This window comes from Anabrus simplex, chromosome 5 (assembly GCF_040414725.1).
Source record: "Anabrus simplex isolate iqAnaSimp1 chromosome 5, ASM4041472v1, whole genome shotgun sequence".
In the NCBI taxonomy this organism is placed as follows: Eukaryota; Metazoa; Arthropoda; class Insecta; order Orthoptera; family Tettigoniidae; genus Anabrus; species Anabrus simplex.
This window is the reverse complement of record NC_090269.1, coordinates 202859744-202886342: the sequence shown is the minus strand read 5'-3', so window position 1 is coordinate 202886342 and position 26599 is coordinate 202859744. Positions and strand designations below refer to the sequence as shown.

The window sequence follows — 26599 nt, the reverse complement described above, 5'->3', positions numbered from 1 at the left end:
ACACTTGGTATAAATTCTGTCTCTTTAATTACAAATTGGGATAGAGAGTGCCTAACCCTCTCGAGCTCCCATTCATTTTGTTTTGAGGTGACTACGTTTTCATAACAGTTTCCCTTCTCTTCGTAATGTAATAAAGTTTTTCTATCGTGTCACCTCCGTAGTATGGGATTAGCCCTTGCATATGCGGCCTAGTGCCAAGTAGGTTTTATAAAGGTGTATTAGGAGTGCAAGTTACGCCTCCACTCATGTTGGTATTTTGGGGCCATGTAATTATCCTGTTTCTTTACTGAATAGGCCTCAGTAGGTTGGGTATTTTTACCCCTGTTCTTGTGTGCCTGGAGGGCAGCTTGAAAGTTGAGTTTGGTGTGGCCTTTGAATATGCTTGAACTTTGAGAGCGGGTTGCTCTTTCTTAAATTTGGTTTCTGTGTGCCTCGAGCAGGCTTAACTGGGTAATTGGGAGCTAATGCTCCTTGGCATGGTTGGGGTTTTCTGCCCCTTTGTTGAACTTTGGACATAGGCAAAGTTGGGCTCATTGCTCAAGGATTGCGTGTCTGGGGGCTCGAAGCCCAAATCCATTAATAAATTGCAATTGTACATTCTTAATGTGTTGATATGCTACTGGGTACCTGTTTTACTTGTTATTTCTTGATCTTGAAAAGAAAATATAACCTTTGTTAAATTTTAAATTAACTTTAATTTCGTAAGTTGAGACCTATTCATCCCAGCACCTCCTTTCACCTCTGCCGGTCCACAAAACATCGTGACAATTATTATTATTATTATTATTATTATTATTATTATTATTATTATTATTATTATTATTATTATTATTATTATTACCTTAACATTAACTCACCCGCGATCTAGTCGAGTTCCCTTGGAGAAAGCCTGCGTGTTTTTTGGTGGTTAACCCTTTCACTTTACCTTGCCAAATAATATTGTGTTTTTCCGGGTCGATGACCTAGATGTTAGGCCCCTTTAAACAACAACAAAAAGCCAATATTGTGTATGTATTGATCATTATTCATAACTTCTCTTTTTCTCTCTCTTTTATGTGTGTGTGTGGGGGTCACAGTTTCACATTCATCCTCACTACTCGATGGCATTTCACATTACCGATTATAAAAAGGTAATTGCAATAAAATAATCACAAGACCATATCAGAACCAGGCTTCGAAGCAACAGCGACTGCTACAATGGAGGCCTACAATCAGTTATTACCTCGGTAGCTTGAATGTGGCGCAATGTTGTGTTGGAGTTGGAGCTGAGTTTGGTTTGTAAAAGTAACATCTAACGCATATGTGACGTTTTCGAACCAAACGACTGCAGCCGAGCTCCATTTAGCACAAGAAGGAGGTATCATGTACACTGACTGAGCAAATGTCATGGGATAGCGGAGCACTGATGCGCAGGTGTGTTGTCTGCGCACTACACGCCCCCTGTGCCAGCGGCAGTTGTATAAGAGACCTTGTGAGCAGTGGCTGTGCATGTGTCAGGTGTAACATGGAACGTTGGCGTGAGCTGACACAGTTCGAACGGGGTATAATGGTCGGTGCCCGACGGATGGGAAGTGCGATTTCGGAAGTGGTGCGGGAATTCGGCTTCACACGATCAACCGTATCCAAGATGTATCGTGAATGGTTGAATGCGGGTGTCACCGTCCACAACAGACAAACGACCGACCGTCCAGCCACCCTCGATGACCGTGACCGGCGACAATCTGGGACGGATTGTCAATAGTGACAGACGGGCAACCGTGCACCAAATCACGGCTCAATTCAACACAGGCCGTGCTAGACACGTCTCCCAGTGGACAATCCGTAGGAGCATGGGTTCTATGGGGCATGGGAGCCGGCGCCGTGCACGGGTGCCACTGTTAACCCAACGTCATCGGGCACAACGATGCGCATTTGTCGCCAGTCACCAGGGATGGACACTGGAACAATGGCGTAATGTGATATGGTCGGACGAATCACGATTTCAACTGCGCCATGCCGATGGGAGGCACCGTATATGGCGCAGACCACATGAAGCGATGGATCCCGCCTGCCTCGAAGGTGTGGTCCAGGGTGCTGTTGTCTCTGTTATGGTCTGGGGTGCGTTTTCCTGGTATGGAATGGGTCCCCTAGTTGTTCTGGAAGAGACTTTGAATGGTACGCGGTATGTTGAGCTGCTCGGAGACCATCTCCACCCATTTCTGGCCTTCCAGCGCCCAGACGGTTCTACGGTGTTTCAAGATGATAACGCACCGCCACATCGCTCCCACGTCGCCCGGGAATGGTTCCAGGAACATGCAGCGGAGGTCCAATGACTGCCAAGGCCACCCAGGAGCCCCGATCTGAACCCTATCGAGTATATCTGGGATGTCCTGGAACGCAGGCTCCGTGCCATGGATCCTGCACCCACGAACAGACCAGCATTGGCGGCCGCTCTGCAAAACGATTTGGTGTCAGCTGCGTCCAGAGGACTACCAGGGACTTGTCGACTCACTTCCACGGCGTCTCACTGCAGTTCGCAGGGCCAGAGGCTATTAGGTGAGTAGCCCATGACATTTGCTAAGTCAGTGTATGTTACGTTGCCCAACTAAATAAAGTGTCGAAAGGAAAAGAAAAACGTTTGACTTAAAACAACAACAACAACAACAACAATAAAATGGCAAATATTCCACATGTTTCATTTTCGAACTGAGCGATTTAATTGGCATATTGGTCACAAAGCCATGAGTGGCAATTCCAGTGCGAGTTCACGTTCAAAACAAGTCAGTGAATGTTATCAATGTGTAAACAGGGAATAATGGATGTTGTACAAACTTTTATACATATGTTACGAAGTGAATTGAAGAAGAGCCTAACAACAATGAATTAATGTTAAAAATCCAAGCATTTAGGCCATGAACTTAAAACTGGATGGATTTAAACGATAGAAAAGTTTTATTGTTATGAATGGGAAGAATTATACCAACTGACGAAGAACACCTGTGTTCTGACGATGGATCATCCGCCACAGTAAGTTCTCCAGCAACATCTAATGACATAATACTTCTGACACGAATAAAGAAGAAGAAGAACGCCGAAATATGCTAAGGTGCCTTTAAACGCAAAATATAAGTAGTAAATCTTGCAAAACTACACCCTAATTGGAGTATAAACGCATTGCAGAAATATGGTGGAAATTTTCTGAAACGAAAGGAACAATGTGAAAATGATATTAAAATGATGTTAAAAGCGGTGAAACACGACTAGACAAATTGGACATAGGGTACCTTCAAACGATTTGTGGAAGCAAGAAAAAAAATACCAGTCACACGAACCCTTCTCCAACGAAGGCTTTTAGCGGCAGCTTCATAGTTTTTATAATTTGAATTTAGATTATCAGTGTCTGAAATACTTTTAAAAATTCCTCAGAATAAGGCAGCGCAAAGTGACACTCTATGCGAAATCTAAAGAAAACACATATTATCAAGAATCTTTAAATTCTGTGGAAATGTTTCAGAAATGTGTTACTTCACACATTCCAGAATATTAATTTAGCTTATATGATTAATTCGGATCACACTGGTCGTGAATATAGAGCAAATGCAAGACATACTCCTAACACCTAAAAGGATACAATTGTTGAAGTGGATATCGGTACATCTATAAAATGATACGTTCTTACACCGCCGAGTATAGCATTACAGGCAAGCTATTACCATTTGTGATTTTATATTTGCAAGAACCAAAACGATATTTTTGATCGCGTGTTAAAATAAGGCTGGTCCTATTATTAGACGAATATATGAACAACTATGTAACAGCTTCGAAACCGGGAAATTAAGGTCCACAATTTTTTCACGTGTTTTTAGAAAACGTACTGAATCCGTATGTCAGGGTAAATGAATTCCTTTTTATCGCTGATTATTGGGAAAGACAAACAAATTCTACTCCTTTCAATGAGAACATTACCGTGAATGGCGTACGTACAGTTGTCAGAAGTGGCTGCACATGAACACAGTGGTGGCTGGTGGTATCTGAAGCTGGATGTTGCACCAACATTTTCAGTGTCACATTTTTATAGCTTACAGAAATAACAAGAAACTATTATCGTTAAGTGAGGTGCCTAATATCAAACATGGACATGCGCCACCTATATCAAAATTGAGTTAAGGATTGATTCTTATAGCATTTTTAATGCCCTTTCTGAATTAGTGGTCCGTGTCTTTCATAAACGAATATTTGTACGTATTTTTTAACATAGAAGTATGCAGTTTCTTTCCTAATCGGACACCTCCAGACGTAGTTTGTATCAAAAACGGACATGAACGCTTCAGCCAATCATATTGCTACAATTGACATCAAACTGTCATGGCGACCAGAGAATTTTTATCGACATCTTAAGGAAAAAAGAGGAGGACTGTATTTTAATGTCCTATGATTGCCAAAAGAACCTCGTTTTGCCAAAATTAAGTGATCAGTCGGCTTTTTATTCCAGGCAACTCTACTGTTACAATCTGTCTGTTGTAATAGGCACATCTCAAAGCAAACTGCGCCCTGATTATGTGTCTGTTTATACGTGGCTGGAGAATGAGGGAAAGAAATCATCAAACGAAATAGCATCAGCGGTTGTCAATGAGTTACGATCTAATGATTTACAAGACTTCACTTCAGTCAAGTTGATTGCTGATGGCTGCGCCGGCCAAAATAAGAACAGTAATATGTTGGTGATGTGTGCAAAGTGGCTTACAACGTATGGACAACGTATCCTCTGTTGACAAATTAAAACTGATATTTCCAGTTACTGGACACTCATATTTGCCTCCAGATAGGATTTTTGGACTCATTGAGAAAGACCTTAATAAGATGACGACCATAGTAAGTCCTGATGAATATCTTGAGGTGTTCAAAATGTACGGCACAGTGAAAGTGATTGGACAAACCTTGGAACCACTGAATTGGAAAGAACAAGCACAGATTTGTCTGAAATCTGCCAGTCAACTTCATTTCAATATTTCACAGTGTAAAAGAATTATACTCAGGAGCACGAAAAGAGGCAATGTTGTAGTTAAAGGTGAGGTAGGCTACTGTTTGGAAACAGGTATTAAGCGTAAGACCACGAAAGCATGACAGGTAAGTCTAATGTTAATGAATCCTTTACCTACTGATATTGGCATGAATGTAAACCCGCAAAGTTGACATATTACTAGGAAAGCACTTCGGTAAAAATTGGAAATTAATGCCTCTCTTAAGTGGTATATCGAAGTCATCAATAAGAACATTTGTAGTGAAAATGAACAAGCTGTTAATGATTATTTATGAATGTGATTGTTTTGAAGACCCTTGTGATGAACCAGAGGTTATTTGCCCAGAAATACAGTGAAGCAAGAACTGAAATGAATGTTTAAAATGTCAACAAAGAATAAGAATAGCCTTATTTCTTTCATATTTTAATTATATTTCTTTTAAAATGAAAGTTTACTTCCGTGTCATACTGCAACTTTTTTCCAAATATTGGGATAGTTCGTTTCAAAAGTAGACAATTACATGGATGTTTGTATCAAAAATGGACAAAAGCCAATCTCGGTTTCAGAAATGGACATCGTCATATTTGAACGTGTTTTACATTGACTTAGACTGAAATTCCTAAGTGTCGACCATGATTTTCTTGTTCATAGGACTGGAAATATGAAACAAACATTTTTCACACATATAACGGGGGTTTAACATAGAGAAACAAAAATGTGGCTCTACTGAAAAATTAGCAAAATGGCTTTTGTCCATGTTTGATACTAGGCACCTCAAGTAATGAACTACATTCCTACTAAAACTGTAATATATCTGGCAATTACAACCCAGGAAACAAGAGGCTAATTATGTTATTATTATTATTATTATTATTATTATTATTATTATTATTTACTCTTAATAATAATAATGTTATTGGCTTTACGTCCCACTAACGACTTTTTTACTGTTATCGGAGACGCCGAGGTGCCGGAGTTATTTTACATACCAGTAAATCTACTGACACGAGGCTGACGTATTTGAGCACCTTCAAATACCACCGAACTGAGCCAGGATTGAACCTGCCACGTTGGGGTCAGAAGGCCAGCGCCTCAACCGTCTGGGCCACTCAGCCTGGCACAGTTACTTTTGCCTCACTTGAATTGAAAATTTGCCGTCCTGTTTTTTCATTGAAGCAAGCTGTTGGTAATATTGTGGGTGGTCTGGTGTGGCGTGGAAAAGAAATTACCCAGCAAGTTGGCCGTGCGGTTAGGGTCGCGTAGCTGTGAGTTTGCATTCGGGGTATAGTGGCTTCGAACACCACTGTCGGAAGCCCTGAAGATGGTTTCCCGCGGTTTCCCATTTTCACACCAGGCCTATGCTGTGGCTGTGCCTTAATTAAAGCCACGGTCGCTTCCTTCCAACTCCTAGCCCTTTCCTATCCCATCGTCGCCGTAAGACCTATCTGCGTCGGTGCAACATAAATGAAATTTGTAAATTTAAACAATGGAAATGAATTACCTTTGTGAGAGGAAAGGAGGAATGAATTAATCTCCGCAGAGTAGCGCAATCTAACGGGGACATTTCGAACTATTTCTCGGCAGGGGACTTGCTAATCTCGTGCAACTCCCTGAGACCGATACTGGCGAGCATGTTACCTGATGCTATGCAGGCTTAGGCTCGTCCTTGCTGAGGTACATAGCGCCGCGACGTCCGCTAGGGAGTTGCCGTAGGAAAGCAACCCCCCTGAGACTGATTCGAAGCCAGCAGCGTTTGTTGGTCCATTACGAAGCATTAGTACAGCGAACGAACGAAGAAGGTTAGTTTTAACGTGTTTTCGAATTCATGTTAGGTTTATTAAACTATAACATTCGAAGAAAAGACGACAAATGAAATGTAAAATTATTGGGAGTTGTGCAACCTTGCAACAATACCACGCTCCACCCCTGCATGAATAGTGGATATATTTTAAGGTCCACTTCGGGTCTCGCTGCTGTTACACGGTGCATACGCTTTTAGATGCGCAGTAGAAGCACTGAACTGTGCTGAACTGTGGTGTTAAAGAGGAGTCGTTCGATATCTGCTTCTCGACGTACAGCGATAAAAAGCTCGCTTAATGATTCGAAGTTTGCGAGTTCGAGCCTTGTTCAGGTTATTATTTTCACTGTGTTATCGTTCCGATATACACACAATAAATATTAGATTTGGAACAATTTGCATAAGTCCGGCTCCGCGGTGTAGAGGAAAATGTGTCCGCCTGTCATCCGGTGGCCCCGGGTTCGATTCCCGGCCGGGTCAAGGGTTTTTGATTGTAATTATTAATTCCCCTGGCTTGGGGGCTGGGTGTTTGTGTCGTCCTTAACATTCCTTTCTTCACATTCAACACATTACACTTCCGCCATTACATAATACACGCCGTTTCCTCACATATGGTGCCAGGAGGGGCAAGATATCTACATAGGTCGACACCCCAAACAAACAGCATTTTGCAAAATAGTTGCATAATATCAGTGTTATTTTTTTCTTATAACATTATACTATTTTATAATGGAATAAAATTATGCATACGCTTGTAGATACATAGTAGAAGCAGTTTCTGAACTTTGGTGTGTAAGAACGAGGGTCATACAGTCGGTCGTGCATAGGGTTACCAACTGAAAATTTCCAAATGTAGGACATTGCTTAGCAAAAAGCAGGACATTTAAGAAAAATGCCTGACAATTTCAGTCGATAACAAAATTATACATACACAACTTTTTACAAAAGGAAATACCTTACTTAATGATCAGTCCTTGCTGCAGTTCATTTTCTTGAAGCGGTATTTTTCAACAGAACCTACTTTTGAAAGAAGACGCGAGTTATTTTCTTGAAGTACATATTTATAAAATTCTTCACACGACACATCTTTGAAATTGAAGTTCACAAGTAACATTCCTTTCACTGATTCTACCAACAAACGATTCCTTTCCTTTGTCTATTGAGCATTTATGAATGAAAACACACGTTCAGTGGAGGCATTGCTGCCTGGTATGGCAAAGAAAAACTGGCAAATGTTCAAAAGTTCAGAAAATACCTCAATGTTCTGGTACTTATTTAAAAAAAACAGACCATTGTTGTTCTAGTGTTGTATCTTTATCCAAAGTTGAAGTTTTAGAATAAGCCCTTACGTTGAAGAACTGGTCGAATAATTTTGAATCATCTATTTCTACACCTTTTGACTGTAAGTACGGAATACATGGTACAATATCGTCAAAGCTGAGGTCTTTAATGTTCTGAAGTTTCAACCATTTGAAACACTTGAATTCCTCTATAGGATGCATCCATTTATCCAAGTACTCAGTGCAGGTTTCATAGAAACAAGATAAATTCTCCATAAACACTTTGCATTCTTTATCCAAGCCATCTTCTGAAAATGTATTTAACATCTGTCTGACTTTAAGGGGAATGAATTGACCTTCAAGTCTGCCTTTCAATGAAGATTGGACAGATTCTAATAGTTCAAGCACTTCTACAACTGAATTATGTTCTTTCTCACGTGACAAAATTTTATAGTGAAAAATGTGCATGGTTGAGGAAAGAAGCAAAATATAGAGCTCTGAAAAGTCATTTTCAAGGAAGTTTCTAATTGATGAAGGCACTGACTTCCTACCCTGAGAAAGAAAGTAGGATTTCAGAGCTGGGAACAATTGCAGGATTCTTTCAACTGCTGGATACAATGTTAACCACGTAGTCTTAGAATGATTTAAAAGCTGCAGGTAATTTACATCAACAAATTCACAAAAGTATTTCAGTTCCTGAGTGCGCACTGCATATATATGAAAGAAGTTGAAAATTATTATTTAATGAACGTAGGTTTTCGTGGCTAATTGTATTAACGCAAAGAAATAAATGAATACTGGATTCAAGCCACTATATACATTTATTTAATGAAGTCGAGCTTTCAGCCAAATTGCATTGGCCTTCATCAGGGCATGTGAAGTTCTGCCTCCAACAGTGAGCGAATAAATTCGGAGGAACGTGGTACTATCCACAGCCTACCCCACTAATTGGATTCAAGAATAGTCGCGTGTGATTCACCGCCCTTTGTCGACAGTTTCTCATATATTGGCATGACGAAAAGGCTTTTCAGCACCAGGGTGAAAGAACACATCAGGTCGGTAAAGAATGTCGCTCTTTCATCCTCCACGGAGAATGCCATGAGCCAGTCTGCCATAGCAGAACATTTCTACAGTACAGACTATGAAATCCTCTTTAACCAGGCGAAGGTCATCGCGCCTGTAAAAGACTTCTATGCTCGACTGGTAAGGGAAACCATAGAGATAGAGCTGCGCCCAAATAACATCAACAGGGAAGACGGCTTCAAATTATCAAATACATGGAGACCTGTACTGCAGAAATACATGCATAACGCCACCATGGCACAGCGAGACGCACTCAAGAAACTGTCGACAGAGGGCGGTGAATCACAGCGCGACGATCCTTCGAGTCCAATAAATTAGTGGGGTAGGCCATGGATAGTACGGTCATGACTTCTGCAGTTTGAACAAGACTGGCCTGTAAGCAAAAGAATAGGAGGCTAAACTCTTGCCCTCCTCATAAAAAAAACCCTAAGTGGGCTAAATAGGTAAGAGTAAATGCCAAAATAGTGTTAAGAAATGTTGAGGTTTAGAAATCTTAGTCACCCCATTCCAGATTCAATGGGAATCAAGAGAGGGTAATCACTCTTTGTTCCCTTAGTTTACATGTTCCCCAGTAGGGAATAGAACAGAGTCCTCAGACTTGCCGAAATTCTACATTTAAACCACCAAATTTAGAACTTTACATAAATAAAAGAGGTTTGAAACCTTGACTTCTACGTTCCTTCGATTGTCTTTGCTCACTGTCGGAGGCAGAACTTCACATGCCCTAATGAAGGCCAATGCAATTTGGCTGAAAGTTCGGCTTCATCAAATATATATATATAGTGGCTTTAATCCAGTATTAATTAATTTATTTACGTTATTATTATTATTATTATTATTATTATTATTATTATTATTATTATTAGTAGTAGTAGTAGTAGTAGTAGTAGTAGTATGCAATAAAATCATCTAAAAAAACTAGCCTCCTGATGCTCATGATAGCTAAGGCGTCAATCTATATGGTCTGACACCGTGGTTAGCGGATTCGAGTCCCGTTGGTCAAAATAATTTCATCATCAGAATGCTGGCCGCCAAGGTAGGAGAGGTAGTGTTATACAATTTCTAATCACCCGATTGCGTGCCAAAATCCTCGATTAAATTCCAAACATTTCCGCAGTGTTCATATGACGCAGACCTCTTGGTGATATTCGACAGGAGTAGGCTATGTGCCTCTCCCTCTCGCTTCCTACTATCCATTCATGTCATCCCATTAACTTCTCTGATGAAGTTGACGTCAGGGGGCATCCGGTTGTAAAAAACTACATTTCACTTCATACCCGATTCCGTAGAGAAAAGAAACAAGAGTTGGACACATACATTTATAAAACCGTCTTTTAAAGGACGATTTCTCAAAGTAAGGTCTAGCCCTGTCGGTTGTCTGAATAAATAGTTCATGTACGTCAACTAATAGAAAAATGTAGGAGAAACATGAAGTAAAATACAATTTTTTAGTTGGAATATGTTTCTAGCAAAAAAGATCTGAACTCTGAGGTACCAGCAATTTTTTATGAGTTATTTTATGTGACGGTAAATGTACAGATATTGTTACGGGTATTTAAGCACTTTCAAATACCACCAGACCGAGATGGAATCGAACTCGTCGTCTAGGACTCGGAAAGTCAACACTCTTACTACCTGAGCACTCAGCCCAGCTTTGAAGATGATTAGTTGACAAAGCGATATGAGATTGCAAGGATGAAGGAAATGAACTTGACATAAGTAAATGCAAGCAATACCAAACTTAGACTGAACCTTATCGCCGCTCCAGATCTGAGTATATATTATTTATACTAGGCCTACAACTAAAATCGTTTTCATTCCTCCCCTGAAGGGGAAGGCAGGACTCTTAGTCGGTAACGCCTTCTCTCAGGTCGGGAGATTTGTTACGGTAAATGAAATGGCATATGGCTTTTAGTGCCGGGAGTGTCTGAGGACAAGTTCGGCTCGCCGGGTGCAGGTCTTTTGAATTGACTCCCGTAGGCGACCTGCACGTCGTGATGAGGATGAAATGATGATGAAGACGACACATATACCCAGCCTCTGTTTCAGCGGAATTAACCAATTATGGTTAAAATTCCCGACCCTGCCGGGAATCGAACCCGGGACCCCTGTAACCAAAGGCCAGCGCGCTAACCATTTAGCCATGGAGCCGGACATTTGTTACGGTGAAGGAGATGCACGGAGAAGGTGAGGGGGTTGGCGGCCGTGACCTATACTAGGAACTGTCCTGGCATTCACCCTAGTGCAGGAAAATGGAAAACCACGGAAAACCATTTTCACGACAGCCGACGGTTGGGGCCAGCCGTGAGTCCAGCCCTGTCCCGTCTCCCGAATGTAGAGGCGTAGAGCCACGGCAGAGCCGTGACCATCCCTCCTCTACTTAGTTGGCCGGTCGGAGTGCAGTGCTATTGGACCATGGACCAGCCGTGGCTACTTGTGGGCCGAGATCCTCTCTGCATCCGCCGAACATAATACCATTTGACGTTCATCAAAAGTCTCGAAGCCGCAGTCTCCTGTTGGCTCTGTGGTAGCGTGCCCACCCCTGAACTCAGAGGTCGAAGGGTCGAACTCGCCATGATGGTAAAGTACATACCCCGGTTTAGATATCCAAGAATAACGACCGAGATGACTAATCTCGCTGACGACGTATCACCTCGTAATCTGCAGGCCTTTGGGCTGAGCAATGGTCAGTTGGTAGACCAAGACCCGTTAGGGTTCTAGTGCTATGAATTTGATTTGACATGAAACCATAACTAAATATTTAATGAGATAAAAGGACAACTTAAGTTACAAGACCTTCGCCTTAAATTATATTTCCTAACAGACATTATTTACGACATTAGAATCGAAGAAATATCAGTCACATGGCATGGATAATAATGGGCATAGTACTTATTAACCAACCGTAGGCTTCTTGTGACGAGCTTACTATCAAACATACACGGCAACACGTTTCTGATTGGGCTAATTTACTGATAAACATGGGCGATTGCGACAGAAGTACAGGGTCATATTCATGTAGGGTGAAGTAAGGTTGCTTGGTGATACAGGTAATTTGATGATAATGTTTTAAAGGAATGCCACCACAAAATCTGTTTTATTTTTGAGCTCGTCTGTTGTCAGCTGGGTATCCTGGGTTTTTCCTTTGTCCCGAGCTCAGGTATAATCCTTGGACCCTTTCACTTACTGAGGTATGAGATTTTGTAACACTCTGCTGTAGTGATTTGGCAAGTGCAGATTTATTAAATGCAGTATGCTATTTAAGTGAAGTAAACTGTGGCAATATATCGTTTGTTTTAGTTAGTATTGGTGTCAAACTGTTCCTAAAAAAAGTTAGTTATTTTTTGCATTGAGACAAAAGTTGAATGCCATAGTTATTTTCGGCACAAATCTTAAGATAATGCCGAAAAATTTAAGCAGTTTCCACACAGCTGATGGTTACCCATAATGATGTTATTTTCTATTTCCAGTTTAGTTCATTGAATGTCTGAAGGAACAAGAATTTTATGTATATTTCAGTTGTAGGTATTGAAAATTATCAAATTTCATCATCATAAAATAGACTCTCTCCAAATTACCTTACGGTGAAATGCCGAAAAAACCCAACATTAAACGAAAGTCTGGACAAGATGATAATGCATAAGCAGTACAACAGTGCAGACTTAGTGGAGCTGCTAGATTAGTGACTGAAAGTAAAATGACAGTGCACCGAGCCTCAAAATTCAAACGTGTTCCGTGGGCGTCTCAGACGATGGTTCCAAAACAGTGAAGAAAGAGTATTGCAGAAGGAATCTTACTCAAACTTGGATTACATGCGAAATCATCCCAACGATAAACCAAACCAGTTTAATTTCCGTTCATTGTCCAGTCCTGCATCTATTTCAAGTTTCTCCCATGCCAACATAACAGGTGGATTTAGAAAGGCTGCAATATTGACTTAACCAAAATGTTATCTCTTCTGCACCTATTGCCTCATCTCTCATAACTGAGAGACCTTTCTCAGAAAGAAGTGAATCTGCAGACTCAAATACCAATGTTGAGCACTTCCTTCAGCTTTCCAGTGAACTAAGACGTGAAAGACTCTCAAAAAAGCAGAAGAGACTCTTCCGCGAAGGGCCACATCCCTCCCGAGCAGCGACAGTACGAGGAAAGACCTTGCAAGGCTGATGTTGACTTACTGATTCCTGGACCTTCGGGTGTAAAGTTAGATGATGATTTGATATGTGTCATATCCAAAGGATCGTATTCTAATGATTCAAAACGCAAAACTGAGGCAAAGTGGCCTCAGTGCAGCTCTGGCCAAGATAGTTTGTAAAATACTGCAGAGTTTAATATCAAAGTACATCAGAGGAATATGTGATGATAAAAATTGGTTCATGAGGAGCCAGTATGGATTTAGAAAGAAATTTTCTTGTGAGGCACAACTGGTGGGATTTCAGCAGGACATATCAGATCAATTGGATTCAGGAGGCCAGTTAGATTGCATAGCCACAGATCTTTCCAAAGCCTTTGATAGAGTGGAACATGGAATATTATTAAAGCAATTGGAGGGAATAGGATTGGACGTAAGGGTTGCACGTTGGATAAAAACATTTCTAAATTCAAGGGTTCAGAAAATCAAAGTAGGAAATAATGTATCGCAGGAAGAGAAAGTTTGGAAGGGAATTGCACAGGGTAGTATAATCGGTCCGCTACTTTTCTTAATATACGTAAATGATTTAGGGAATACTATCACATTAAAAATAAGATGGTATGTAGATGACATAATTGTTTATAGGGAAATAAATAACATTGAGGATTGTTCAGAATTACAAAGGGACCTTGAGAGTATCCAACAATGGGTTGAAGAGAATAATATGGAGGTTAATGGAGGCAAATCAACTGTTACAACATTTACAAACAGGAGTTTTAAAACTGAATTTGAATATACTTTGGATGAGGTAGTTATCCCAAAAGATGGCAAGTGCAAATACTTAGGTGTGAGATTTGAAAGTAATTTGCACTGGAAGGGCCATGTAGATGACATTGTTGGGAAAGCATACAGATCGTTACATGTCATAATGAGGCTACTTAAAGGATGCAACAAAGAATTGAAAGGGAAAAGTTACTTAAGTGTGGTTCGTCCATTATTGGAATAAGCAAACAGTGTTTGGGATCCTCACCAAGAATACCTAATAAAAGAAATAGATAGTGTGCCGAGGAAAGCAGCAAGATTTGTAACAGGGGATTTCAGGAGAAAGAGTAGTGTATCAGAAATGTTAAAGGAACTTGGGTGGGAAACTTTAGGTAAGAGAAGGGAGAAAACTAGACTTATAGGATTATATAGAGCCTATACAGGAGAAGAAGCATGGGGAGATATCCGTGAGAGGCTTCAGTTGGAAAATAATTATATCGGCAGGACTGACCACAAATATAAAATTAGAAGGAATTTTAGCAGAAGCGACTGGGGAAAATTTTCATTCATTGGGAAGGATGTGAAGGAGTGGAACAGTTTACCAGGGGTAGTGTTTGATCCTTTTCCAAAATCTGTACAGATATTCAAGAAGAGAATAAACAGCAAGAGAGAAAATAAATGAAATGTTACAGGGCATTCGACCAGTGCAGGTTAATGTAAATAAAAATGTGTGTGAATAAATTAATTCCATCCTCTGGTCTAAGGAATTTGAACAGCCAAAGTAGGGGACTGCTTGTAGGGGTGAAGTACAGTGGGGACTTCGAGGGCCCTGGGACCGCTACGGTAGCTGTGAAGGCCCTTCAGGAACTCTGAAAAGTGGTGGCAAAAGGGGCTCTGGTTAAGACGCAGCAGTTCGTTATGCTACTTAGGTTCCAGAATGGGTAACAAAAAAGTAAATAAATGCAATGTAAAGTTTAATCTTATACCAGCTGTATAGTATCATTTGAAGTAATTCCACATACTGTATATCAGTTGACTATATTTTTAAATAGTACAGGAGATATTATAAGTAGAATTTTGTAAACTATATAAATTTATTAAGGATGAGCTGTGTGTCTGTGTGTTTAATAGAAAAAATTGTTAGCGTAAATTGTATAATATTGTTTTACAGGAGAATTTTCTTCTCTTGTTGTTTGTGGGTTACTGTAGTCACGTCCTAGTTCGTGAACCATGGGCAACGGCTGAGTGGCCTAGTAGATGGTCCTGAGAGTCGGGATACCAGTTGCTATGGAATGGGAGTGGGTATCTCGGACATATTCTGAATCGTGGCCCTCCTTGTGCTCAGGCGGCTAGGACTATACAATTCACCGGTGGTCCATAACCCGTTAGAGGAGAGATCCTCACTTGGACTATGTGCAAGTAAGGCAGCATCCTGCTTCATGAATTTACCGAGCTCAGAACACTTTAAGCAAGCCTCGGTCCTATGGGAGTAATGGAGTCCCACTCCCATTTGACAGGCGAGGGACTCCTTGGAAACAACTTGGCGAACGAAATGGAATTCGATGGGGAACTATCAATATTAATGGGGATTATGGAAGAAATAAGGTAGAAATGGCTGAGTCAGCAAAGAGGATGCATCTGGATGTGCTAGGAGTAAGTGATATTCGAGTAAGGGGAGATAATGAGGAAGAGATAGGAGATTATAAAGTGTACTGGACGGGTGTTAGAAAGAGAAGGGCAGAGTCTGGGGTAGGGCTCTTTATCAGGAATACCATCGCACGCAACATAGTTTCTGTTAGGCACGTAAATGAGCGAATGATATGGGTAGATTTGTCAGTGGGAAGAATTAGGACAAGAATTGTGTCCGTGTATTCACCATGTGAGGGTGCCGATGAGGATGAGGTTGACAAGTTTTATGAAGCATTGAGTGACATCGTGGTCAGGGTCAACAGCAAAGATAGAATGGTGCTAATGGGCGATTTCAATGCGAGAGTTGGGAATAGAACTGAAGGGTACGAAAGGGTGATTGGTAAATGTGGGGAAGATATGGAAGCTAATGGGAAGCGTTTGCTGGACTTCTGTGCTAGTATGGGTTTAGCTGTTACGAATACATTCTTCAAGCATAAGGCTATTCACCGCTACACATGGGAGGCTAGGGGTACCAGATCCATAATAGACTATATCTTAACAGACTTTGAATTCAGGAAATCTGTTAGGAATGTACGAGTTTTTCGCGGATTTTTCGATGATACAGACCACTATCTGATCTGTAGTGAACTAAGTATCTCTAGGCCTAGGGTAGAGAAAGTGAAATCTGTCTGCAAACGAATAAGGGTAGAAAGTCTCCAGGACGAGGAAATTAGACAGAAGTACATGGATATGATTAGTGAGAAGTTTCGAACAGTAGACAGTAAGCAGGTTCAGGATATAGAAAGTGAATGGGTGGCATACAGGGATGCTGTAATAGAAACAGCAAGGGAATGCCTAGGAGCAACTGTGTGTAAAGATGGGAAAAGGCGAACATCTTGGTGGAATGATGAAGTGAGAGCAGCCTGTAAACGTAAAAAGAAGGCTTATCAGAAATGGCTCCAAACAAGGGCCGAGGCAGACAGGGATTGGTACGTAGATGAAAGAAACAGAGCGAAACAAATAGTTGTTGAATCCAAAAAGAAGTCATGGGAAGATTTTGGTAATAACCTGGAAAGGCTATGTCAAGCAGCAGGGAAACCTTTCTGGACAGTAATAAAGAATCTTAGGAAGGGAGGGAAAAAGGAAATGAACAGTGTTTTGAGTAATTCAGGTGAACTCATAATAGATCCCAGAGAATCACTGGAGAGGTGGAGGGAATATTTTGAACATCTACTCAATGTAAAAGGAAATCATCCTGGTGGTGATGCAAACAGCCAAGCTCATGGGGAGGAGGAAAACGATGTTGGTGAAATTATGCTTGAGGAAGTGGAAAGGATAGTAAATAAACTCCATTGTCATAAGGCAGCAGGAATAGATGAAATTAGACCTGAAATGGTGAAGTACAGTGGGAAGGCAGGGATGAAATGGCTTGATAGAGTAGTAAATTAGCGTGGAGTGTTGGTAAGGTACCTTCAGATTGGACAAAAGCAGTAATTGCACCTATCTATAAGCAAGGGAACAGGAAGGATTGCAACAACTATCGAGGTATGTCATTGATTAGTATATCAGGCAAAGTATTCACTGGCATCCTGGAAGGGAGGGTGCGATCAGTCGTTGAGAGGAAGTTGGATGAAAACCAGTGTGGTTTCAGACCACAGAAGGCTGTCAGGATCAGATTTTCAGTATGCGCCAGGTAATTGAAAAATGCTACGAGAGGAATAGGCAGCTGTGTTTATGTTTCGTAGATCTAGAGAAAGCATATGACAGGGTACCGAGGGAAAAGATGTTCGCCATACTGGGGGACTATGGAATTAAAGGTAGATTATTACAATCAATCAAAGGCATTTATGTTGACAATTTGGCTTCAGTGAGAATTGATGGTAGAATGAGTTCTTGGTTCAGAGTACTTACAGGAGTTAGACAAGGCTGTAATCTTTCACCTTTGCTGTTTGTAGTTTACATGGATCATCTGCTGAAAGGTATAAAATGGCAGAGAGGGATTCAGTTAGGTGGAAATGTAGTAAGCAGTTTGGCCTATGCTGACGACTTGTTCTTAATGGCAGACTGTGCCGAAAGCCTGCAGTCTAATATCTTGGAACTTGAAAATAGGTGCAATGAGTATGGTATGAAAATTAGCCTCTCGAAGACTAAATTGATGTCAGTAGGTAAGAAATTCAACAGAATCGAATGTCAGATTGGTGATACAAAGCTAGAACAGGTCGATAATTTCAAGTATTTAGGTTGTGTATTCTCCCAGGATGGTAATATAGTAAGAGAGATTGAATCAAGGTGTAGTAAAGCAAATGCAGTGAGCTCGCAGTTGCGATCAGCAGTATTCTGTAAGAAGGAAGTCAGCTCCCAGACGAAACTATCTTTACATCGGTCTGTTTTCAGACCAACTTTGCTTTACGGGAGCGAAAGCTGGGTGGACTCAGGATATCTTATTCATAAGTTAGAAGTAACAGACATGAAAGTAGCGAGAATGATTGCTGGTACAAACAGGTGGGAACAATGGGAGGAGGGTACTCGGAATGAGGAGATAAAGGCTAATTTAGGAATGAACTCGATGGATGAAGCTGTACGCATAAACCGGCTTCGGTGGTGGGGTCATGTGAGGCGAATGGAGGAGGACAGGTTACCTAGGAGAATAATGGACTCTGTTATGGAGGGTAAGAGAAGTAGAGGGAGGCCAAGACGACGATGGTTAGACTCGGTTTCTAACGATTTAAAGATAAGAGGTATAGAACTAAATGAGGCCACAACACTAGTTGCAAATCGAGGATTGTGGCGACGTTTAGTAAATTCTCAGAGGCTTGCAGACTGAACGCTGAAAGGCATAACAGTCTATAATGATAATGTATGTATGTATGTATGTATGTTAATTTAATATTTATTGCTTGACAATAATGTATTTTAGTGTACCATATGCCACCGAGGTAGACACCTCATTTGCAAATAAAGAGGTTTTGATTTGATTTGTATACATACTATGCATGAAGATTGCCAGTCGCAAGATACCGTTGACGACATGATCGTGTATGTGTGTCACGTGTGTTGTGAAGACTCATCGTAAGATGAAAATTCCTATGAAATGTAGTTATACAACTCTTGAAAGTAAAAAGTGTTCTAAAATAATTATCATCAAATTACCTTGCTACTATCACCAAATTACCTGTATCACCAAATAACCTGACTCAACTGAGTTGCTCAAAATCATATAATTCAAGATAAAGTAATTGCAAGAAAACATTCCTGATCAAAACCTATAGCTGATGTTCTGTTCACCGGGCGAGTTGGCCATGCGGTTAGGGGCATGCGGCTGTGAGCTTGCATCCGAGTGACAGTGGGTTCGAATCCTACTCTCAGCAGCCCTGGTTTTCCGTGGTTTCCCATTTTTACACCAGGCAAATGCTGGGGCTGTCCCTTAATTAAGACCATGGCCGCTTCCTTCCAAATCTTCGGCCTTTCCTATCCCATCGTCGTCATAAAACCTATCTGTGTCGGTGTGACGTAAAGCCACTACCAAAAAAAAACATGTTCTGTTCTATATGATACTTGGAATTTAAAGGAAATAAATAATGTATTTTCCCCTTTACGTTGCTATAATCTAAAATATTATCACCAAATTACCTTACTTTACCGTAGTAGTAAACATTGCTTTGTAAAGTCTGCCTCCGTACCATAACGGTTAGCACTATTAGCTGCCGTCTTCGAAGGCGCGGGTTCGATTTCTCGTACTGCCAGTGATTTAAGACCGGCAGGAGGGCCAATATGTGGTTAACATGGTATAAGCAGCTTACCTTCATTGGGGTGTGCCTGAAGAATTGTACGACCTCGAACGAGGACGCGAGTTTACTTTATTATTCATTATAATTAGTATAGAAAAATACTAATAAAGTACCTGCGAACAATTCTAGGTGTCCGATTTGCTGTAAGAATAATATGTACACACATGGTGTCTGTTAGGTAATCAGCCGCAGGCTGGTTGAATCCTCTGATAGTACCAACGAAGGTTATGTGTTTATAAGGAAACTAAAGACGTGAAAGTGGTGCAACGTGAGGATTACTAGGCAAGATGATGAGCGAGGTAGTTTGCCGTTGCTTTCTTCAGTTATTATTGTATTATTATTATTATTATTATTATTATTATTATTATTATTATTATTATTATTATTATTGTATGTATGTATGTATGTATGTATGTATGTATGTATGTATGTATGTATGTATGTATGTATGTATGTATGTATGTTGAGTATTCAGCCCGAAGGCTGGTTTGATCCTTCACGGTTCCGCTAACAGCTCTCATAGGTAGCCTAGGCGTCACTGAAGAGGCATACTAGGGAAATGAGGGGTGAGGTAGTTTCCCGTTGCTTTCCTCACCGAGCCAGGAGTTGCTATTACATATCACTCTGCCAAGCCCATTGAAATGCATGCACCAACAAACCCTATGAGTGATATGTTCACACCATTCATAACAGGGATTGGCTGCATAAGGAATGGTATTAGTAGCATCGCTCATACCTCGGTCACCTTCATATTGTCAAAGCCAAGGATGACACTGAGACAGGTCAATGAAAGTAACAAATTCATTCTAGCCCATACCAGAAGACATACTGCACTGTAAACACTACATTTCGCCAGCAAAGGCATTCATTATTATTATTATTATTATTATTATTATTATTATTATTATTACATTCTAATAAAGAAGGTATCAAAAAGATTGTTCTCAAGTCCCACAAACTTAGCCTTCCATGCTTCTTCCCTTTTTTTTTTTTTCAGATACCCTCATTCTTTGAGTGGTCTTAACTCATCCTCTTTCTCCCGCGATTAATGTTGTAAGGGACTGATAAGCTCGCCAATTTGCCCTTTATGACAACAATCACCACTGCCATCAGCATAAAGAGTTTGAATGATTAATGATAGTTTTCGTCATAGGACAGTTTAAAGCGTTCTCTTTCTCGAATCTGTGAAGCCTTCCCTGGAGGTTTATTCTTGTTTAACAATAATAGACTCTAGGAATTGATAACGTCAGCAGTATTCCACATGTGTCCTGTTTAAACAAGTGATATAAAACTGAACAGTGAATTTATGAGCCCACAATCCTGCTATCGTACAAATAAGTCTTAAAAAGTAGGTACCGTTCTGAAGTGTGTAAGAAGTATTGTTCTCATACCTGGTTGTGGAAGACGGTCTGTTCCTCCTTGCGTTTACTGTCTCCAAGAATCGCATCCTTCTCCGAGGGTTCTGCTGGTGATCGGAACAGCCTCATTGACTAGCCGGGTTAAACTTGAACTGCAGGTAGCTCAGCGCTACGTGGCTGCCGCGCTGAGTTAAAACCCCACTCTTGCGACATTTGCACAGCCCAATGATCACAACTGGATCGCTCCGCTCTCTAAATCCGCCAGAGTACGTTCATGCAAAACATTCTTCGTTGGAAATGACATCGATATTAGCCGCTAAGAGCAGGGAGTTTCTGTGTTCATCTAGGTGAGCATGAACGTATCTACGGAGGAATGTAATCATCTCATACATGTACGAGTACCAACCAGCTCCTCTGTTCAGACAAAACTATCTCAAAAACTGGAAAGCCTAGGAAACCGCACATTCACGTATAGGCAGCCCGCAACCCTCAAGGTGACCGAAAATTCTCACGGGATTCTCGAAGGAGGGGAGGTTAAAGCAGTTAAACGACGTGGGTTCGAACAATTTGCAAAATAACTTTTTCTTCTGGGGAGACACTGGTGTTCACTCAGCTCATACAAGAAACAAGTGCCAGATTAATTCCTGAAGGCAAAGGTGGCCCGACATAGAACTGACCCCTCTATACCACTTACAGCCGAGGTTAAAAGTAGTGAAGACTTTTGCCCTTCATTCCCACAAGGGATCTCATGACCTATACAAAGACGGCTTTGCTCTATTGTAAATTAAGTTAATTGTAATTTTGCTTAGAAAGTACACAATATACCTTCTACATGTTCACTTGTATGTTTTCTCTCTAATGTAAAATTAAATTCACCGGGTGAGTTGGCCGAGCGGTAGGGGCACGCAGCTGTGAGCTTGCATCCGGGAGTTAGTGGGTTCGAACCTCCACTGTCAGCAGCCCTGAAGGTGGTTTTCCGTGGTTTCCCATTTTCACACCAGGCTGTGCCTTAATTAAGGCCACGACCACTTCCTTCCTACTTCTAGGCCTTCTCCATCCCAGTGTCATCATAAGACCTGTCAGTGTCGGTATAACGTAAAACAAACTGTAAAAAAAATATAACTTGCTGGTCTAAGAGATTTGTGTTAAGGCTAGCAATAGGTCAGCTTCATTCCTGACATTCACTGGAATTGAACGTGTGGAAACCCTGGAGAAACACTTCTTGTGTGGCCTAGAGAGGAAATTTCAACGCACTTTTCATTTGTTTTCTCGAGACTGAGAGCATTTCATCCCAGGTCCTCAAACCAGTCTAAAGTCGTGATAGAGTCTGAGTCCCGCTCCATGGCTAAATGGTTAGCATGCTGGCCTTTGGTCACAGGGGTCTCGGGTTCGATTCCCGGCAGGGTCGGGAATTTTAACCTTAATTGGCTAATTTCTCTGGCATAGGGGCTGGGTGTATGTATCGTCTTCATCATCAGTTCATCCTCATCACGACGCGCAAGTCGCCTACGGGTGTCAAATCAAAAGACCTGCACCTGGTGAGCCGAACTTGTCCTCGGACACTCCCGGTACTAAAAGCCATACGCCATTTCCATTTCATAGAGTCTGAGATGGAACCCAAAATTGGGTAGGAAGCAGTTATACTAACCCCTTGAGCGTAGCGAACTAAATTAATGAACAACTTAATACGTTATTGAGACAGCTTTCTCCTTTTTTTAACTGTGTTTATCTGCATATGATGGGTATGGTTGTTCATTAACTTAAATCTCCTGTTCCTTATTTAATACGAAGTAATCAGTGTATTCTTTGGCTGTTTTTTGAGGCAATGGTGGAGAGATAACAAGTTCCCCCTCAGTTTACAACATAGGAAGAAATGAAAGCGAACAGACTATCACAAGAAAATAGAAACAATGCCAAATTCTGGCGAATGTTACGGCCGTACTAGGACCCTTCTCAGTATTAATCGTGGGAGACTTAGGAGATCTATTCCCTCAGAGAATCAGGACATGGGCTGCAGAAGCAGCGTGAAAGATGTGAAAATGAATGTATCTCTGTGCATCACAAAATAATGTGGGCGTCGGAAGAGAAAATAAGCTGCCCAAAAGAGATCGAACAATGTCAGAAGGAGACTAGTACAAATAAGCGGGGAGATATGTTAGACATTATTGCTAGCAAGATTGTAACTTTATATGATTGTTGGTAGCGTGATCCTGATCGCGATTCTCCCTAATTTACTAGACTCCACATGAATGTGACTTTACCTTTAAAAATCCCAATTCAAACCATAGTCGTCTTAGTGAGAAGCCAGTGACATGGGATAGTGAGGATGAGGAAGGTAAGGCATATACGAAGTTTGCCTGGAATCGAAGGCCATTACGAGGACGGATGAGGGAGGGGTTCGAACCCACGTATCCCCTGAGTGCGATAAGCCTACCTCTCCAGTGCTGATCGAGAGAATGAAATACTCATTGATAAGAAGGAAGCTACCTAACGCTCAGAAAACATATTTCACCTGTTTATTGACATACTCGCCTCAAAGTCGTCTCCACTGATCAGGCTCATAGCTTTTATTTTTCCTGCCCGATCATCCTTGGTCAGCTCTTGTTCTCTTCCAACCCCGACGGCATTAGGTTTGCGATTCCAAGGGAGTCACACCTTTCGTGGCAGTTCCCTTTCTTTTGGCCGATACCGTCATGTTTCGAAGGATCCACCTCTTTCTCCTTTCCCTCTGAATAGTGTCAAGAGAGGATGGTTGCCCAGCTGTACCTGCTCTTAAAACAATAATCACCGGGCGAGTTAGCCGTGCGGTTAGGAGCGCGCAGCTGTGAGCTCGCATCCGGGAGATAGTGGGTTCGAACCTCACTGTCGGCAGCCCTGAAGATGGTTTTCCGTGGTCTCCCATTTTCACACCAGGCAAATGCTGGGGCTGTACCTTAATTAAGGCCACGGTCGCTTCCTTCCCATTCCTCGGCCTTTCCTGTCCCATCGTCGCCATAAGACCTATCTGTGTCGGTGCGACGTAAAGCAAATAGCAATATATATATATAATCTTCACTATCCTGGGGGTTTCCCATTTTCAGTCGCCTTTTATGACAGGCAGGTTGTACCGCGGATGTATTCCCAGTTGGGAATCGGCATTGGAATGGTATAAGCGTTTGTCAAGGGATGTCGAGTAGGCAGGACGAGAGATAGGATCGTGGAAAAATTTTTTTTTTATTTTTTTCATTTTTTTTTTTTCTCCGTCCCGTGGAGTAGGGAAAATAATAGTAATCCACCAGCTGTAATAATCACATAACCACATTTCAGTAGAATTGTAGTGAAGATAAGGTATAATATATTAGATAGTATCTTGCCAGTTATATTCGTGTTTTTTCTTCGTGTACGGCAATCCTTTTGATACTTAAGCTTTTAACCAAACGCAGTGTAGTGTAGTGTAGATACATTGTAGTATAGATACAGTACATTTAGATAGTGCCGTATCTTTCGTGTATATCTATTAGACCGTAATACTAATAATAATTTGTCTAACCATTTAGCTTCGTTGGTAATCTTTGAGTACAGTAGTTCTTGCAAATTTCATTTCTGTTGTGCTTAGTAGTGACATACGGTACGGTACCGGTATCGTAATTACGATACGTCTGAAAGTAGTTTAAAAATTACTGTAGTGTACTGTACAGTAGTATACGAGTAATATCCTATTAGAATTTAGTGTGCTTATTTTATTATTGTAAAATATTCGTGTAGTACTGGTGTGGTAGAGGTATCCGTAGAAACTCTTACTAAAATATTGTTGAAATTAGAATAGGCTTAATTGCAGTTTGGAATTGTGTAGTTCTTGTGTATTACTTTCGATATTCAGTAATTAACAGCAGCTTTTATCCTGTTAGGGGTTGTAGGATAAAAAAAAATAAAAAATAATAGAGCACGACTAAGTAGTATTGTAGTGTAGTCGTATATTAATTACCTTATTGTTGTGTACTATCCCAGACAATATATCCCTCCGTTCATTTTTTTTTGCAAATAAGTTATTTTTTTTTAATTTAAAATTTTTCCCCCGTAAAGAATGGCTAAGGAGCGTGAGTGTACTTATTGTGGGTGTGGTGAGGCATTGAGGGGTATGAGGGAGGAGTTGGAAAGTTTGAGGGAGATAATTAGGATTCTCACAGAAGACAGGAAGGAAGATAGGACTCCCTCAAACATTGTACAGGTTACAGTAGGTGTACAAGAGGGAGGGGAAGGAGAGGGAGGAGTTGTAGAAGACAGGTGGTCTAATGTTCTAAGGGGAAGGAGATTGCAGGCCAAGGGGTCTATTCAGGATCAGAATTCAGGACAGGTGTCTGTGCGAAATCGGTACGAGTCACTCCAGGTAGAACAACAGAGGGAAGATGAGGGACAGGGAACTGTTGCTGAGATGCGTGGAAGTAGGAGGAAGGGAAAAGGTAGGAAAGGGAAATGTAGAGTAGAGGATAGGAAAAGACAGGTGGAACAGGGTCATGGGAAGGAGAAAAGGGAGGAGGAAGTAGCTTCTGCAGCTATCAGGAAAGATAGGGCTGACCAGGAGGGGAGGGGATCAAATGAGGTGGGTAGGGTTGAGGCTCTGGTCATGGGGGATTCCATCGTTAGACACGTGGGGAAAGTGTGTGGAGGAAAGGGAACCAGGGTAGAATGTTATCCAGGAATTCGGTTGAGGCAGATGTTGAGGAAAGTAGAAGAGAGGGAGGAGGGGAAGGAGAAGGTGGTAGTGTTTCACGTTGGTACCAACAACGTAAGGCAAGCTGATATAAGTACCAACATAGTTGGAGATGTGTGGGATCTGGTAAATGCAGCACGGGTGAAGTTTAAGAAAGCGAAGATTGTTATTAGTGGAATACTGTGTAGGAGGGATACTGACTGGAGGGTGATTGGGGATTTAAATGAGACTATGGAGTGGGTCTGTGGGAAACTGGGAGTGAAATTTCTAGATCCTAATGGGTGGGTAGGAGAAAGGGATCTGCGCTCGGATGGCCTTCATTTAAACCGCAGTGGTACGTATAAGTTAGGAAATTTGTTTGGAAGGGTAATAGGGAGGTACATTCAGGGAAACGGGATGGCCTAGGGAGCGGTGATAAGGGAACAGGGAACTGGAAATCAAGTAGGGATGACATAAAATTGTTAGTGTTGAACTGTAGAAGTATTGTAAAGAAAGGAATAGAATTAAGTAATTTAATAGATATATATTTACCAGATATTGTAATAGGAGTTGAATCATGGCTGAGAAATGATATAATGGATGCAGAAATTTTCTCACGGCACTGGAGTGTGTATCGTAGAGATAGGATAGGAAAGGTGGGAGGGGGAGTTTTCATTCTGGTGAAAGAAGAATTTGTAAGCTACGAAAAAGTTAAAGATGAGACACATGAAATTCTAGGTGTAAGGCTCATTTCTAAAGATAATAGGCAACTTGATATATTTGGAGTGTACAGATCGGGAAAGGGTAGCACTGACGCGGATTCGGAATTATTTGATAGGATAGTCAGCTATGTGGGAAACGACATGGAAAGAAATGTGATTGTAGCGGGAGATCTGAATTTGCCAGGTGTCAATTGGGAAGGAAATGTGAACGACAGGAAGCATGACCAACAAATGGCAAATAAGTTAATATGGGAAGGACAGCTGATTCAGAAAGTGATGGAACCAACCAGAGGGAAAAATATTTTGGATGTGGTGCTGATAAAACCAGATGAGCTCTATAGGGAAACTGAAGTAATAGATGGTATTAGTGATCATGAA

General features: G+C 41.2%; 1 protein-coding gene across 3 annotated transcripts in view; it reads right to left on the bottom strand.

Moving 5' to 3' along the window:
- The window catches only part of LOC136873916 (facilitated trehalose transporter Tret1-2 homolog), a 323227-nt gene that overhangs the window by 65210 nt on the left and 231418 nt on the right, over positions 1-26599 (bottom strand). The window contains exon 1 of one of the 3 annotated variants that reach the window (XM_067147252.2): positions 20864-21046. The exons of the other annotated variants lie outside the window; for them this stretch is intronic. Within the exon in view, the coding sequence (XP_067003353.1) occupies positions 20864-20959 (96 nt within the window). The 5' untranslated portion in view covers positions 20960-21046. Of the gene's footprint in view, positions 1-20863; positions 21047-26599 lie in introns of those variants that run through there. 3 annotated transcript variants of the gene reach the window in all.